This window comes from Pongo pygmaeus, chromosome 1, assembly GCF_028885625.2.
Source record: "Pongo pygmaeus isolate AG05252 chromosome 1, NHGRI_mPonPyg2-v2.0_pri, whole genome shotgun sequence".
In the NCBI taxonomy this organism is placed as follows: domain Eukaryota; kingdom Metazoa; phylum Chordata; class Mammalia; order Primates; family Hominidae; genus Pongo; species Pongo pygmaeus.
Window position 1 is genome coordinate 186,822,266 of NC_072373.2, and position 16,459 is coordinate 186,838,724.

Here is a 16,459-nt window from a genome sequence, read left to right on the forward strand (position 1 = left end):
TGGCCTTGCCCTCCAGCTCTAGCCACACTGAGCTGACTATAGTTCCTCTGACTACAGCCTCCTGCTCCTCTTCTCCATGGCATACTGTCCTTCTGCCCCAGAGTAACACCTCTTCTGTTTTTTTTTGAGATGGCGTCTCACTCTGTCGCCCAGGCTGGAGTGCAGTGGCGCCATCTCGGCTCACTGCAACCTCTGCCTCCTGGGTTCAAGCAATTCTCCTGCTTCAGCCTCCTGAGTAGCTGGGACTACAGTCGCGTGCCATGACGCCCAGCTACTTTTTTGTAGTTTTAGTAGAGATGGGGTTTCACGTGTTAACCAGGATGGTCTCGATCTCCTGACCTCGTGATCCGCCCGCCTTGGCTTTCCAAAGTGCTGGGATTACAGGCATGAGCCACTGCACCCGGCCACCTCTTCTTTCTTGAGATCTGTTTACCTGTCCAGTTTCCCCACTACCTTGTGAGTGTCTTGAGGGCACGGACCTATCTTAGTTATCTTTGCAGCCACATATGCAGCACAGGGCTTTGCATCACTGACAGGATTTTCTGTCCTGAAAAATCAGCCTTGTACCTCCCAGGAAAAGAAAGGAAAAAACCTGCCTGCAATTATCCCCTATTAAGGTACACTGCAAGATACTCAACCTTATAATGAAATCTGGTTAGTCAATTAGATATAAGGATATCCGGTCCTCTTTATGGATTATCTGGAAGAGCAGCTAAGCCACAGGCCCACCCTTATCCCTCAGCTTGGCCTTCTGATGTCCTGTCCTGTCAAGTCTAATGTGGTGAGCTGCTTTCCTCCTGGTGAAGAAAAAACACTTACCATCATCACTGACACACTCCTGCAGCACAAGTGGGTGATGGCGGGGGAGCTTGCTTAAAGGCTGACGGCGTCCCTTGGACTTCTTATTCTCTTCTAGGGAAAACATGTATTCATCTGCAACCTGGGCAAACCACAAGAAATTAAATTGGTCCTGTCTCCACTTGAGACACGGCACAAGTCACCCTTACAATGAAAACCAAAGGAAAGAGAGGGGCACAGAGAAACAAAAAGACATATAAAACCAAACAGAAAATACCTATCTTAGAAAAAGCCAAATGACAATACCACATACCAAACTAGTCTTAACTAGGATTATGTAAATTTAGGGCAAAACCCAAGTGTAGTTCTTGGCCTTCTCAGGAGCAGCCTGAAACCAATGTACCAAAAACAAGCCTGCTCCAGCTCTGAGAGAGCCTTGCCCTGTCTCTTAAGCTCACTGCCATGAGACTACCAAGGTGGCCCAAGTGAGAGAGCCCCCAAGGAGCCTAGGTGCCCCTTTCCTTGGCCCAGTAGGTCAACAGTACCTGTTACAATGTGCCAGGCAGCTGGGCCAGGAGTGTCTAGGGGACACCCAAAGGGGTGAGCAGCAGCTGACCTATTAAAAGTAAAATAGGCCACCTTCTCCTTATACACTGCCAAGACTTCAGCTCTAGCAGATACTGTTCATTCCTCAGCTGCTGCTTCTCCAGGGGAGAACATCAGCCAGGACAGAAAGTACATCTGAAACTCTGGCCTAGCTGCAAAGAGAAAGGTTGATTTAACACTGCATTTACATAATGTCAGAGCAAATGTAATTAGATTTAAATGCACAGGATTGACTCAGAAACACTACAGAAGGGTTTCTTTCTAATCAACATATTTAAAACTTGGTTATACTGACATTAGGAGATGCAGGGTTAGCAAAGTCCATTAAGCAAGGAAATGAGGCCTGAAAGAGGGCCACTTTGCAACTGTGACAAAAACCAATGCCATAAATGCTGCAGTGCTACTTCAGAGAACACACCCTGGGCCTACAGACTCCATGTGCAACTACACAGAGCCCCAGGAGTTACGGACCACAGTTGGAATGCCAAGAGAAAACAACTTCTGAGCAAGCCATGTCCAGGAAGAACAGAACCTGCTCTTCCAAACATAAATTTTGCCAACAAGTTTTGCCGTCCATTTGCCATTCATTCGACAAATATTCACAGGGCACCTACTGTGTGCAAAGGCCTGCCCAGGAAAAGAAGAAGGTATAGAGAAGCAAAGATGTGATCTGTGCTTATGTGAGTAAGGATGCTGCAGCAGTATGGAGGAGTATGGTGGAGTGAGGATATTAGGGACCTTTTCCTACTGATGTCCGTGAAGACTTACATGACCGTAGACTTAATCAGACCTGAACTATATCAACTGTCTAAACCCATGGTTTTCAAAATGTACATCCGGAAAGTGCCTCAGGAGCCTCCATTAGAGTGAACAAAAAGGGCTTGAGGCCCCACCTTCTTTCCAACCAGAATGGCTCTGCTTTTGATTTATATGTTTTAATTAAGATTTCACTTAAAGAAAGGGTTCTGGCCAGGCACAGTGGCTCACGCCTATAATCCCAGCACTTTGGGAGGCTGAGGTAGGCGGATCCCTTGAGCCCAGGTAACATGGCAATACCCCGTCTCCACAAAAAAAAAAAAAAAAAAAGCCAGGTGTGGTGGCATGCACCTGTAGTCCCAGCTACTCAAGAGGCTGAGATGGGAGGATTACCTGAGCCCGGAAGGTCAAGGCTGCAGTGAGCTGAGACTGCACCACTGCACTCCAGCCTGGGTGACAGAAGTGAGACTTTGTCTCCAATCAATCAATAAGTAAGTAAAAGCGTTCTTTGGCTAAAACAAACCGGAAAACCCATACTTGCCCGACAGTCTTACCATGTAAATAGAAAATTTAGGAGCATGTACCCCCAACCTATATATTACTTACTAATCAATTACATATACTAATATTAATGCACATATGCACATTTTAAAGCAAAAACAGACTATAAAAGGTTAAGATAAAAACAAAGTTCATTTTGCTTTATTCCTATACCCCAATAATATTCTTGTTTCCCCCTGACCTGCCCCCGCCATCACTTTGAGGGCACCTGGACAATAGGCCTAAACCTGTGGGCTGTGGCAGACTAGGGAAAAAAAGAATGGGAATAAAGAAGCCAGAAACAGTGGGGATTTCTAGCCTGGACCACCAAGGTGACAGGCTTTAAGAGGGCTCATGTGGAGGAAGTGGGGGCTAATAACAAACCAGGTTAAACAAGCTGTGTGGGGTACACAACATGTACCCAAGGGTCATTTCATTTGGAAATACCCAGGGGAGGCAATAAGAAATTCAGACTGGGGGTTCAGAAAAGAAGTCAGAGCAAGATCTGGGAATCCGCAGCACCAGGTTCAGAATTACAATGGTGGGAGAAGATGAGATTGTCTTGGATGATAAATTGACTAAGCCTTCCAGGGACAGGAGGAAGAAGAGAAGGGAGAAAAGGAGACTCAGAAGCAGACAGGTAAGAGGAATACCAGAAAGCCAAAAAGGGGACGGCTTCAGGGAGGGGAAGAACCACAGGCCGAAGAACACAGAAGAGCTGAGCAGGGAAGTGGCCAAGGGACTCACTCGGCAACGGGGAGCTATCAGGACTGTTTTTTGAGATAAGTTCCGGTGGACAAAGAATAAGAAACTAAGGAGTGAATACATCATGGAGTATTTTTGAGAAGATCAAGGGAAAAATGAGATCATAGTTTGAGAAGGAAATTTCCTCTAGAATTGTATTTTAGCTATGATAGGGGCTTCATGAACTTGGCTTTATAGGCAAAGAAGCAGCTTGTGAAAGGAAGATAGTAGGATATTTGGTAGAGAGAATAATGGTTCCCCAATATGCCCACATCCCAATCCCTGTGAATATGTTATTCTAACATGGTAAAAGAGAATTAAGATTGCTAATCAGATAGTGTTTAAAATAGGGAGAGTATCCTGGATTATCCAGGTGGGCCCAGTGTAATCCCAATGGGGCTTACAACAGAAGAAGGAAGCAGAAGAGTCTGTCCGAGTGATGTGATGCCAGAGACACTTGGCTGGATGCTGCTGCCTTTGACAATGGACCTAGAGGTCCAGGAGCCAAAGAATGTGGGCAGCCTAGGGAGGCTGGAAAGGGCAAGGAAATGGGTCCTCCCCTGAGAGCCTCGAGGAAGGTACACAGCCCTGCTGACGCCTTCATTTTAGCTCAGTGAAACCCATTTCAGACTTCTGAACTGAAGAACCATAAGAGAACAAGTGTCAGCCTCTGTGTTTGTGGTACCTTGTTACAGCAGCAATAGGAAACAAATACAGGGTAGGAGGTACCTAAGATCCAAGTTCCAGAGGAGGTGGAAGGGTGAAGGTCAAGAACACCAGAATGCAGCTTGGGAAGGGAAGAGGACACCTTTTCCATGATCAGTATATTCACAGCACCTCCTATATACCCAGTATATGGTGGGAATACTTGTTTTGGCAATGTAGAGAAAAACAAGACATGATCTCTAACCTCAGGGAAGGAGACCTGGTGTCCAAGTCTGAAGTCTGAGCCCTTTCCACTACCGTCATGCTGCCTCTGACCAAAGTAGTCAGGTCCATTCAAATATTTGAATATCTTTTCACATTTCCTCATCTCCTGGCCAGTACTACTCCTGCTACCACGGCATCCACACCCTTCTCATGGTGCTGCCTTCCCTGGGATTGCTCCAGTTTCTAAATTCCCTCAGTATATAACAGAAAGGTCAGGGTTCGACCAACTAACAGCTGTGTGAGCCTGGACGAGTAGCAGCCCCACCAGTAAAATGGTAGTAATAAACCCTTCCCCAGAGGGCTCTTTTTGCAGACAGGGTGGGATAGCAGGCAGACTCTCAGGGCCCTGCCTGCAAGAAAGCTGGAGCTCAAGGCTCCTGAGTTCTTTCTTCCCTCATCCAACATCTGGCACCAGGGTCAAGGTTAGTGTTCCTGACAGGGTTTATTCTGTACAGAGAAGAACCAATTGTTCTCCCACCTTGTTTTGGGAACTCACTTTTCAAAGCAGCTTGACCTAACAAGAACTTCTGCAGCAGACATATGGCTGTGGCTCAGTCAGTAGGTAATGAAAACTCTACAGCTTTGGCAGTGTCAGCCAGCCAGCCAGGGTGCTTTTACCAAAAACTGCAGTTTACCAGACTGACCTAAAAAAGGCCCTTGACATAGATGGTGGCATGGAAACTGAACAGCAGGCAGCCCAAATTACAGCTTGGGGATGCTTAAAGTGGGGGTGGGGGAATATAAGGGTGCTCTAAGGAACCCAGTTGTCTACAAATATAGATCCAGTGCTATAAGACCTCTCCAGGGATGGGCAAAGTTGCTCAGCTTCTGCCCCCAAACCTTGACTATCTGTCCCTTATTCCTCCCAGTCAATTAATTCTGATGGTGGCTTCTTACTGAAACAAACCTGACCTTCCATTTACTCATTCCATCCTCATTACAGAGGGTTTCATAGGCCAAGCCCTATGGACCATGCTGGTTAACTCAAGAAATGAGGATGAACGTGGCACAGAGCCCAGCTTCTAGAAGGTTATACTCTTCACCAGCCTATGGCAAGGGCATTAAGATACAAGTACTCTAGGGCTTCAAAGAGGAAAGGGAACTAGATGGAAAGCAATGAAGTGTTTCTAAGAGTAGTGGCTTTTGAAAAGGGCTGGGTTGCACTAAGCAGAGGTAGTTACCTGACTACTCTAGGCGACCCTCAGAGATAAATTCCCCGTCTCCTCCCACCTCAAAACCATCTACATTCTGGTGACAGTGGCCCAACAAAGTGAATGTACTTACTGCCACTGAACTGTATACTAAAAAAACTGTTAAAATAGGTAAATCTCATACCATGTATATATTACCACAATTTAAAAACACAGGCTGGGTGTGGTGGCTCATGCCTATATCCCAGCACTTTGGGAGGCCGAGACAGGAGGATCACTTGAGCCCAGGAGTTTGAGACCAGCCTAGGCAACATAAGGATACCCCATCACTACAAAAATAAAAAACGCAGCTGGGCATGATGGCACATGCCTATAGTCCCAACTACTTGAGAGGCTGAGGTGGAAGAATCATTTGAGCCTGGGAGGTCGAGGCTGCAGTGAGCTGAGATTGCACCACTGCACTCCAGCCTGGGCAACACAGCAAGATCTTTTCTCAAAAAAAAAAAAAACCTATCTGCAGCCATCCCCTCCTGTCCCTCCACCTGCACTCCCACTTCCTTAGATACCCAGAATCCAATCACTACCTCTTCAACTTCCCCCACTTGGCAAGACCCCGCCCTTTAATACAAGGCACACTTGGCCATATCTCCCACTGTCTTGAACTTTTCTCCTGCCCTGGCACTGGATACACTATTCTTTCCTAGTTCTCCTGACCTCTGGCTGCTCCTTCACATTCTCCTACCTGGGCCCTCTCCCCTCACCCCACACTGTGAAACTGTTCTTCACACACATTCTTCCATGCTCACCAGTGCCCTCCCGGTGACACCCACAGCCCAACCCTCCCACCCCAGCTTCAAGGCTATGTCTATGTATCTCCATAGCCTACCTCACAAAAGTCCCCCTCCAGACGCACCCAAACTCAACTCATCTCCTGGCCCACACTAAAAACCCTTTAGTTTTCTTATAACCACTATCCTATATGGATGACACCACCATCTATCCCAAGAACTCAAAGCTGGAAACCCGAGTCAAGCCCCATGCTACCCTCTGACTCACCCCCATCCAGTCACCCAGTCCTATGCGCCTACCTTCCAAGTAGCTCTCAAGTCCATTTTCTGCTCCCCATCCCTATCACCACCACCCACAGGTCCTCACTACCTCTCTCTCAGACTAAAGAAACAGGTTCCTAATTGGTTTCCCTGTTTCAAATCTTTTCTCCTCCTTTCCTGAAGTAGAAGTATTTAGTTATAAAAATAACATGTTAATCATAAAAATATTCAAATGATGCATAAATGTAGGAAGTGAAATCATCCATAATTCCACCTTCAAGAGAACCTCTGTTAACAATTTCTAATTTTGCCTCCTTCTTCCTCCCCCCAAAATCTTTATACTGCCTCCAGAACAATCTTCCAAAACATCAGTGCAGTACTTAAAAAATCCTTTACTGGACAACCAATGACAGCTTCTTGATGAAGTCAATGGTGAGGAAAAAAAGGGGAGAGGCGCTGGCCTACATTAAGGAAGACTTCAGAACATCATCAGCAAATCAAAGGTGTGGGCCTTGATTTAATCCTGATACAAACCAATCAACTGTAAAACAGACTGGACAATGAGGAAATTTGATTATGGACTGGATAGTAAATTATGCTAAAGAATTTCTGTAGTTTTCTTAGGTATAATAATGGCATAGTTATCATCTAAGACAGTGACCATATTTTTCTTTTTCTTTTTTTTTTTTTGAGGTGGAGTCTCACTCTGTTGCCCAGGCTGGAGTGCAATGGCACGATCCCAGCTCAGCGCAACCTCCGCCTCCCAAGTTCAAGCAATTCTCCTGCCTCAGCCTCCTGAGTAGCTGGGATTACAGGCACCCGCCAACACACCCGACTAATTTTTGTATTTTTAGTACAGACGAGGTTTCACCATGTTGGCCAGGCTGGTCTCGAACTCCTGACCTCAGGTGATCCACCCCCTTGGCCTCCCAAAGTGCTGGGATTACAGGCGTGAGCCACTGAGCCCAGCCAAAAGTGACCATATTATTCAGAGATACACAATGAAGTAGGGAAGAAATGACAAGGTATCTGGGATGTGCTTTCAAATACTTCAGCAGAGAGGCAGATTAATGGGCAGAAATATATAGTCTGATAGAAGAAATAAGACCTAGTGTTTAACAAATCAGTAGGGTGACTATAGTTTACAATAGTCTATTGTACATTTCAAAATAGAGTAATTTGAATGTTTCTAGCATAAAGACAAATATTTAAAGTGATGCATTTACCAATTACACTGATTTAATCTTTACAAATTAATGTATTAAAATATCACATGTACCCCAAAAATATGTACATTATATACTAATGAAGATAATATAATTTTCATATAAATACTTCAGCAAATTGAAAACAGGACAAACAAAGCAAATATGGAAAGATCCTGACACCTGTTAGAATATTTGTGGGTTTGGCCGGGTACGGTGGCTCACACCTGTAATCCCATCACTTTGGGAGGCCGAGGCGGGTGGATCACGAGGGCAGGAGTTCAAGACCAGCCTGGCCAAGATGGTGAAACCCTGTCTCTACTAAAAATACAAAAATTAGCCGGGCGTGGTGGCAGGAGCCTGTAATCCCAGCTACTCAGGAGGCTGAGGCAAACAATTGCTTAAAGCCGAGAGGTGGAGGTTGCAGTGAGCCAAGATCATGCCACTGCACTCCAGCCTGGGCAACAGAGTGAGACTCTATCTCAAAAAAAAAAAAAAAAATTATTTGTGGGTTCACTGTATTATTCGCTCTGCATCTTTCTAAGATACTGTGTCATTCTGTCACCCAGGCTGTAGTGCAATGGTACAGTCACGGCTCATTGCCGCCTCAACCTCTCAGGCTCAAGCGATTCTCGCACCTCAGCCTCCCAAAGTGCTGGCAACCACAGGTGTGTGGCACCCTACATGGCCTCCCTCTGAATCTTTGTGTGTGCATTTCTTTCTTTCTTTTTTTTAATTTTTTTGAGACAAAGTTTCACTCTTTCGCCCAGACTGGAGTGCAGTGGTGTGATCTCAGCTCACTGCAACCTCCGCCCCCCACCACCCCGGGGTTTAAGCGCTTTCCTGCCTCAGCCTCCCAAGCAGCTGGGATTATAGGCGCCCGCCACCACACCCGGCTAATTTTTCTATTTTTGGTAGAGATGGGGTTTCGCCATGTTGGACAAGCTGGTCTCAAACTCCTGACCTCGGGTGATCCACCCGCCTCAGCCTCCCAAACTGCTAGGATTACAGGCATGCACCACGGCACCCGGCCCTTTGTGTGTGCATTTAAAAGAATGAATTATGAAAGTTTTCAATTTCCAAATCCATATGGTGCATATGGTGGGGACCCTTCTGCTGTTCCCTACACCACAACTAGGAGGTCAAACTGCTTCACAGAGCAACAAGGCAGACCCTCTAGGTTCTGGCTCTTGACATCCCCCAACAGCACCACCTGAGGCCCTCTCCAGTCCTATATGCCTGAGACAAACTAAACCACTGCAGATCCCCAAGTGCTTTGACCCTGGCATGAGCTATCATGAGCATTTAGAACACCCTCCTCTCCCAGATTCTCTCTTTGATTTCATTCTATCCACCTGGCATTCTTCTAACCTCAGGCCTAAACTGTTTCCTTCTCTCAGGCAGTCCAGAACTCTACACTGCAACCCCAGGCTGAGCTGCTAACTCTCCCACTTGTACCACAACACGTATCATTAAGTACTGGAATGATTTGCTCTTATCTATCCATCCTAGACTATAACCTCCTTGAAGGCACAGTCCTGGCCTAGAGTAGGCATGCCATAAATGATTACAAAGTAGAGGGAAGAGGCAGGGCAGCCAAGACAGTTTTAGAGACTTTTAAGTAGTTCAAACAAACAAGCCAGCACATGTTGGAGGTGGAGGGATGGTTGGCGATGGAGCAGAGATGGGTATTTATTAGGGTATTATCATCAGGCTCGACCTGAAAAGTACATACCGAAATAAAAAGGAACCAAGAAGATACTCAAGGGTCTTTGAGCAGAGGACTGAAAAAGAGAGACATGTCAGAGAGAAGACCCCTTCCCCCAGCATACTTCCACATGGAAGGAGTCCTGGCTTTTCTTCTCCCCACCCCCTTGAAAGCTGTGCTTCACTTCACTAGGATCTGTCTTTTGGAGAGGGAGTGCATCCTGGCCTACATCCACACCACATGGAAGCTGAGTGCTTCCATGGAAATGCTTTGCCTCTAGAGGGGCCTGGAGACACAAGAGTAAATGAGTAGGCCAGGCGCGATGGCTCACACCTGTAATCTCAGCACTTTGGTAGGCTGAGGCGGGCACTCAGGAGTTATAGACCAGCCTGGCCAACATGGTGAAACCCCATCTCTACTAAAAAAAATACAAAAATTAACCAGGAATGGTGGTGCATGCCTGTAATCCCAGCTACTCGGGAGGCTGGGGCACGAGAATCACTTGAACCCAGGAGGTGGAGGTTGCAGTGAGCCAAGATTACACCACTGCACTCCAGCCTGGGCAACAGAGCGAGACTCAGTCCCCCCACAAAAAAAAAGGGTAAGTAAGTAGCAGGGCCATTTAGCCACAGGTTAAAAGTCACTTTCTTCAATCATTTTAACTTGTAAATAAAGCGACATTCTGAGCTCCATATGCCTGACTCTTGTATCATCAATTAAATAGTTCCAAATTGAGAGGAAAAAGGACAGGTGTTATTTATTGGCTTCCTGCACCTCCCACCCCAAAAAAATCCCACAAAAACTTGACTCTGTAATGAGATTAATTAAGCAGTAATACAAAGACTGAACAATGCATATAAAGTATTTAACAGCTGGGGGGCAGTGGGGCGCACCGTGGCTCACACCTGAAATCACGGCACTTTGGGAGATCAAGGGAGGAGGATCACTTAAGCCCAGGAGTTCGAGACCAGTCTGGGCAACATGGTGAAACCCCATCTCTACAAAAAATACAAAAATTAGCCAAGAGTGGTGGTATGCACCTGTAGTCCCAGCTACTTGGGAGGCTGAGGTGGGGAGGATGGGTTGAACCCAGGAGGCAAAAGTTGCAGTGAGCCAAGACTGTGCCACTGCACTCTACCCTGGGCAACAGAGCAAGACCCTGTCTCAAAAAAGATAAAGTATTTAATATACAGTGAGCTCTTGCTACTTCTTAGCTGCTTTTTGTGATTGTGATTGCAACTAGAAACAAGAATGTCAGGAAGACTCAGCAAGAGGACAGCATGAACTGTAGTGAACAGTAGGATGGATGAAATGGCCCAGGGCCTCTGAGAAGGAATAATTGCTAGGTGGCAACTGGGAGTTAAAGAGACTGGTTTCCAGGCTGAAAAAGCCCTCCTTTATGGAAGCTGCCATAAGAAGGCACAGAGAACTGCAATCAGAGGCAATGAGAAGGAAACACAGTAGTTATTAGCTCATTAGCCTGCAACCACAGTGGGATGGAAAGAGGAACATTCACAAGGAAAAAAGGAAGTCTACCAAAACCGTACCCTGAGATTCAGAGAAGGCACCAAGAAAAGTTATGAGTATCAACAACAAGGAGACAAACCTACCATAAAAAGGGACTATTGGCAACACTAGGGAAATGTGAATATGACTGAGTGTCAAGTACTGCAGCCAAAGAAAACAGAAAGCAAATGTGCCAAATGTTAATCATATATATGATGAGTACACGCGGGGGCTCGTGATGGTATTCTGTACGTACGTCAGAAATTTTCCATAGTGAAGATTTTTAAGATACATTTTTAAAACTAAAGGTAAGGGAATACGGAATAAAGAGGACCTTCTGCACTGGCTTCTTCTATCTCCCACCCCTCGCCAAAGGCTGCAGCTTGACCCACATAAGCTCCAAGGCTGGGGAGTCAGGGAAGGTTACTTGGGTAGTGTAGGTCCAGCTGCATCTGACATGACTGATCACCCAGAGTGGCAGACCCACCAAGAGCCATTTTGCACAAAAGTAGGAATCAGCTTTTGGTGACAACATGTATTTAAGGAGGAAGCCTGAACACACATGTTCGTATTTATAGCTTTGGGAATGCATCTTGGTCTCCAAAAGGATACCCTATCAATGTCATACTGGGAGTCTACAGGGCAGTCAACGGTTGTAAGAAAAAAACCCTTGAATTTCAAGGTAAGAAAGGCCATCTCATCTCATCCCAAACCCCCAAACACGTGGGCTCCAACGGCAGCCATTCTAACCCTTATGCCACTAAGGCAATGAGGATCAGAGGAAGAGTTCCCGCCCACCCCAATTGAAAAGGCCAGCCACGGTGGCTCACGCCTGTAATCCCAGCACTTTGGGAGGCCAAGGCAGGCGGATCACGAGGTCAGGACATCGAGACCATCCTGGCTAACATGGTGAAACCCCATCTCTATTAAAAATACAAAAAATGAGCTGGGCCTGGTGGCAGGCGCCTGTAGTCCCAGCTACTTGGGAGACTGAGGCAGGAGAATGGTGTGAACCCAGGAGGCGGAGCTTGCAGTGAGCCAAGAATGCGCCACTGCACTCCAGCCTGGGTGACAGAGCGAGACCCCCTCTCAAAAAAAAAAGAAAAGGCCAGCCACAGTGGCTCACGCCTGTAATCCCAGCACTTTGGGAGGCTGAGGTGGGCAGATCACTTGAGACCAGCCTGGCCAACATGGTGAAACTCCATCTCTACTAAAAATACAAAAATTAGCTGGGCGTGGTGGCACACACCTGTAATACCAGCTACTCGGGAGGCTGAGGCAGGAGAACTGCTTCAACCTGGAAGGCAGAGGTTGCAGTGAGCCAAGATCATGCCACTGCACTCTAGCTAGGCAACAGAGCAGAGACTCTATCTCAAGGAAAAAAAAAAAGGCATTGTGATCCAAGTGGGCTGAGGAGGATCTGCTGCTGTGACTCAGGCTGCATTGGTGCAATTCTTGGAATCATTAGCCACAGGGATAATAGAAAAGCAACTCCCAGCAAAGAACAAGCTGGGAGAGTGAATGCCACCCAGGCTTTTGTTTGACACAACCACTGCTGGCTGGAGGCACTGACTGAGGGTCTCTCTGCCCTCCTGCAGCACCTCCATCACACAGATCCACCTCCCTCCCCCACACAGATCCCCTCCCCAACAGGGTGTCCTCCAGGGCAGCTCCCCACCCCACACCACTGCCTGGAGCCCATACCTCTGCCAGCTCCCGCTCACTGAAACTTCTGGCGGTGCTTCCTTTCTTCCTCATGCATGGCTCCCCCACAGTGACCCTGCCATCCCCTTTGGCATAACTGTGCACAGTGAGAACTCCTGTTTGCCCTTGGGCTCGGCAGGAGAGAGGCTCACTAGTTTCTGAATCAGAAGAGACAGAATCCCGTGAAGAGCCAGAGCCCAGGCTAGAAGATGATTTCTTTTTGGAGCCTGAGAAGACAAGGCGTCCCCCTACAGACGCAGGATTCACAGAAAGATCCAAGGCAGCTGCTTCTTGTTCTTCCTCCTCATCCTCCTCTTCTAGTTTGACATTTTTAAGCTCTTCAAATTTGACTTCAGTGGAGTCAGAATAATCTGAAACACACATACGCATTAGACAGAGCCAAGTTCCTCCTGCACATGTGAACCTGATGAAAGGCAGAGTGGCAAAGCACAAGGAACATGGGCTGGGAATGGGACCTGGCTTCCAATCCTGGCTCTGTCACTGAGGGGCACTGTGAGCCAGGGCTACCTGCTCAGCCTCCTGGCCTCCAGCTTCTTCCTCTGTAATGAGAAGATGCTACTACAGATCTACCGGGCTCATAAATAAGACTCCCAAGCACCGCCTGGCACTCAGCAGACACTCAGTAAGGGGCAGCTGCCCTTTCCTCCGAAGACTCCTGCAGGACATGCAAGTCTGAGCTCAGCAGAGACCTGGCTACCTAGCCCATGCTAGAAAATCTAAAGATCTTGAAAAATATTAAGAGGGTGGATGTTAAATGTTCTCACTGCAAAAATGACCACCATGTGAATATGTATTTTAAACAGCTAGATTTACCCATTCCACAACTTATATATACTTCACAAATCATGTTGGACCAGGAGCAGTAGTTCAAAACTGTAATCCCAGCACTTTGGGAGGCCAAGATGGGAGGACTGCTAGAGCCCAGGAGTTCAAGACCAGCCTGGGCAACAAAGTCAGACTCTGTCTCTACAGAATTTAAAAATTAGCCAGGCATGGGCCAGGCGTGGTGGCTCACTGCTGTAATCCCAGCACTTTGGGAGGCCGAGGTGGGCGGATCACGATGTCAGGAGATCGAGACCATCCTGGCTAACAGAGTGAAACCCCGTCTCTACTAAAAATACAAAAATCAGCCAGGCGTGGTAGCACGCATCTGTAGTCCCATCTACTTGGGAGGCTGAGGCAGGAGAATCACTTGAACCTGGGAGGCGGAGGTTGCAGTGAGCCAAGATCATGCCACCGCACTCCAGCCTGGGAGACAGAGTGAGACTCCATCTCAAAAAAAAAAAAAAAAAAAAAAAAAAATTAGCCAGGCGTGGTGTATGCCTGTAGTCCCACCTACTTGAGAGGCTGAGGCAAGAGGATTGCTTGAGCCCAGAAAGTTGAGGCTGCAGTGAGCTGTGTTCGCACAGGCTTGGGCAACAGAGTAAGACTCCGTTTCTAAAACAAACAAAAAAATTATGTTGTACATGACAAATATGCACGAGTTTATCTGTCAATATAAATAAATAAATTTGAAGAGAAAAAAGGGAAAGAAAATCTGCTGAAGAGAAGCCAGCCCAGCCCAGGATGTCAGTCCACAGTGCTGCCTGGCTGTCGGCGGACCACGTCTTTGAGTCATACCTGATCCAAGACAGATACAAGCCTTTCTCTAACAAATCTAGCCTCAATGACCTTCCAAGTGACTGCTAAACAGCACTGATAACACCACTCCCTCTCTTAAAATGTAAATGGCTTCTTAAGCTTCCAAATGAGCAAATGAAAATGGCAGACAGCCCTACATCATCTCCTATTTCTCCAGCGTCACCTTCTGGTCACACAGCTGCCTTCCAGCCTAATATTCAATTAAGGGAAACTCCCCACCAGTTCCCCCAAGTGGACCATGCTATTAATATTTCCAATCTCTGCTGGGAACAGTGGCTCACGCCTGTAATCCCACTTGGCACTTTGGGAGGCCGAGGCAGGCGGATCACCTGAGGTCAGGAGTTCAAGATTAGCCTGGCCAACATGGTGAAACCCCACTGCTACTAAAAATACAAAAAAAAATTAGCCAGACATGGTGGCGGGCACCTGTAGTCCTAGCTAGTTGGAAGGCTGAGGCAAGAGAATCACTTGAACCCAGGAGGCAGAAGTTGCAGTGAGCCAAGATTGCGCCACTGCACTCCAGCCTGCATGACAGAGCAAGACTCCATTACAAAAAAAAAAAAAAAATTTCCCATCTCCACGCCTGTGCCCTGCTCCTCCCCTCTGGGACACCCTTTCTACATCCCTCCTCTCTCTCTGTCCGCCTGGGAAGGTCCTACTTACCTTGTAAGAGTCATCTTCACCAAAACCTCCAGTGTTTCCCTGACCCCTGACCAGGCAGAGGGAGGAGCTTTTCCCTACGTGTCCAGTCCACCACATCCCTACCCAAAGCACTTCTCACACTCCAAGTACGCTATCTGCTCACGGACCTGTCACTCTGCTTTTTTTATTTCTGACCCAGCACTCAATATGGCATCTAACACGGGACACATATATGAGTTAGGGTTGTGGAAAATACACCATAGTCAACTAACCTGGGAAGGTAAGACCATCCTCAACTTGCCGCACAGAGCTATGGGTGGGCCTCACAGGGGCGAGGGCTGCCGGGCACTCCGTCATCTCATACTGCTCAGAACTCAGATCCTCCTTGGGGAAGAGCTCACTCTGACTCACCTCCTGTGGTATTTCAAGACAAACTCGGTGCCTCTTTGTCCCTATTCGGTGCTTGGCCAGGCTGCATGGGAGAGGGCAAATCTTTTAAGAGCCCACATATACATCCACTTACTCAAACACATTCATACACATCCACACACAACCCAAAGTGAATGGCCAGAGCCTGTCAGGCCTGGCTCAAAACTCAGGGACACCTCTTATTTGTGACTTGAGACAAGGGACTTCACCTCTCTGACCCTGTTCCATCATCTGGAAAATACAGGTATTACCACCCACCTAACATTTGTTGTGAGGATTAAGAAAAGGTATGCAGAGTAGCTGGCAAAGTGCCTGGCATATAGCAGGTACCAAGGAACAGTTCCTCCTTTCCCATATGGCCCAGGATAAATTCTCCTCACAGCACAGATCCCCTGGCTCAGCCACCAATGGCACTGCAGACTTAAGTCACGACATTACCAATGCCCTTGAGTCTCATCCTCACTACACTTCTTTTTAAAAGACTCTCCGATATGATGAGAAAACATGACTTTTCTGGCTCAGAGGGAGCCCGACCTTCGCACATAAATGCCCCTGACCCTCATATAAATGACGCCTTGCTCCAGCAGACTACACATCCACTACAGGTCTCTCATTCAGAAAGTGCCTGAATGCTCTGGCTCTCAGGTTTCTGGAGCCTTTACCAGAACACTCCCTTAACCAAGGCACAAACAGCATCTTAGAAACAGCCTCGGCCGGGCGGGGTGGCTCACGCCTGTAATCTCAGCACTTTGGGAGGCTGAGGTGGGCGGATCACGAGGTCAGGAGATCGAGACCGTCCTGGCTAACACAGTGAAACCCTGTCTCTACTAAAAATACAAAAAATTAGCCAGGCGTGGCTGCAGGCGCCTGTAGTCCCAGCTACTTGGGAGGCTGAGGCAGGAGAATGGCCTGAACCCGGGAGGCAGAGCTTGCAGTGAGCCGAGATCGCACCACTGCACTCCAGCCTGGGCGACAGACCGAGACTCCGTCTCAAAAAAAAAAAAAAACAAGAAACAGCCTCTCCACAGA

At 47.4% G+C, this 16,459-nt stretch overlaps 1 protein-coding gene across 4 annotated transcripts in view; it reads right to left on the reverse strand.

Annotated features, from left to right (window-relative positions):
* The window catches only part of KDM4A (lysine demethylase 4A), a 55,842-nt gene that overhangs the window by 20,919 nt on the left and 18,464 nt on the right, over positions 1-16,459 (reverse strand). For all 4 annotated transcript variants that reach the window (XM_054491189.2, XM_054491174.2, XM_054491183.2 and 1 more), the window contains 3 exons: positions 15,274-15,473; positions 12,698-13,068; positions 820-940 (listed from right to left, as the gene is read on the reverse strand). In XM_054491189.2, the coding sequence (XP_054347164.1) occupies positions 820-940; positions 12,698-13,068; positions 15,274-15,473 (692 nt within the window). The remainder of the gene's footprint in view (positions 1-819; positions 941-12,697; positions 13,069-15,273; positions 15,474-16,459) is intronic.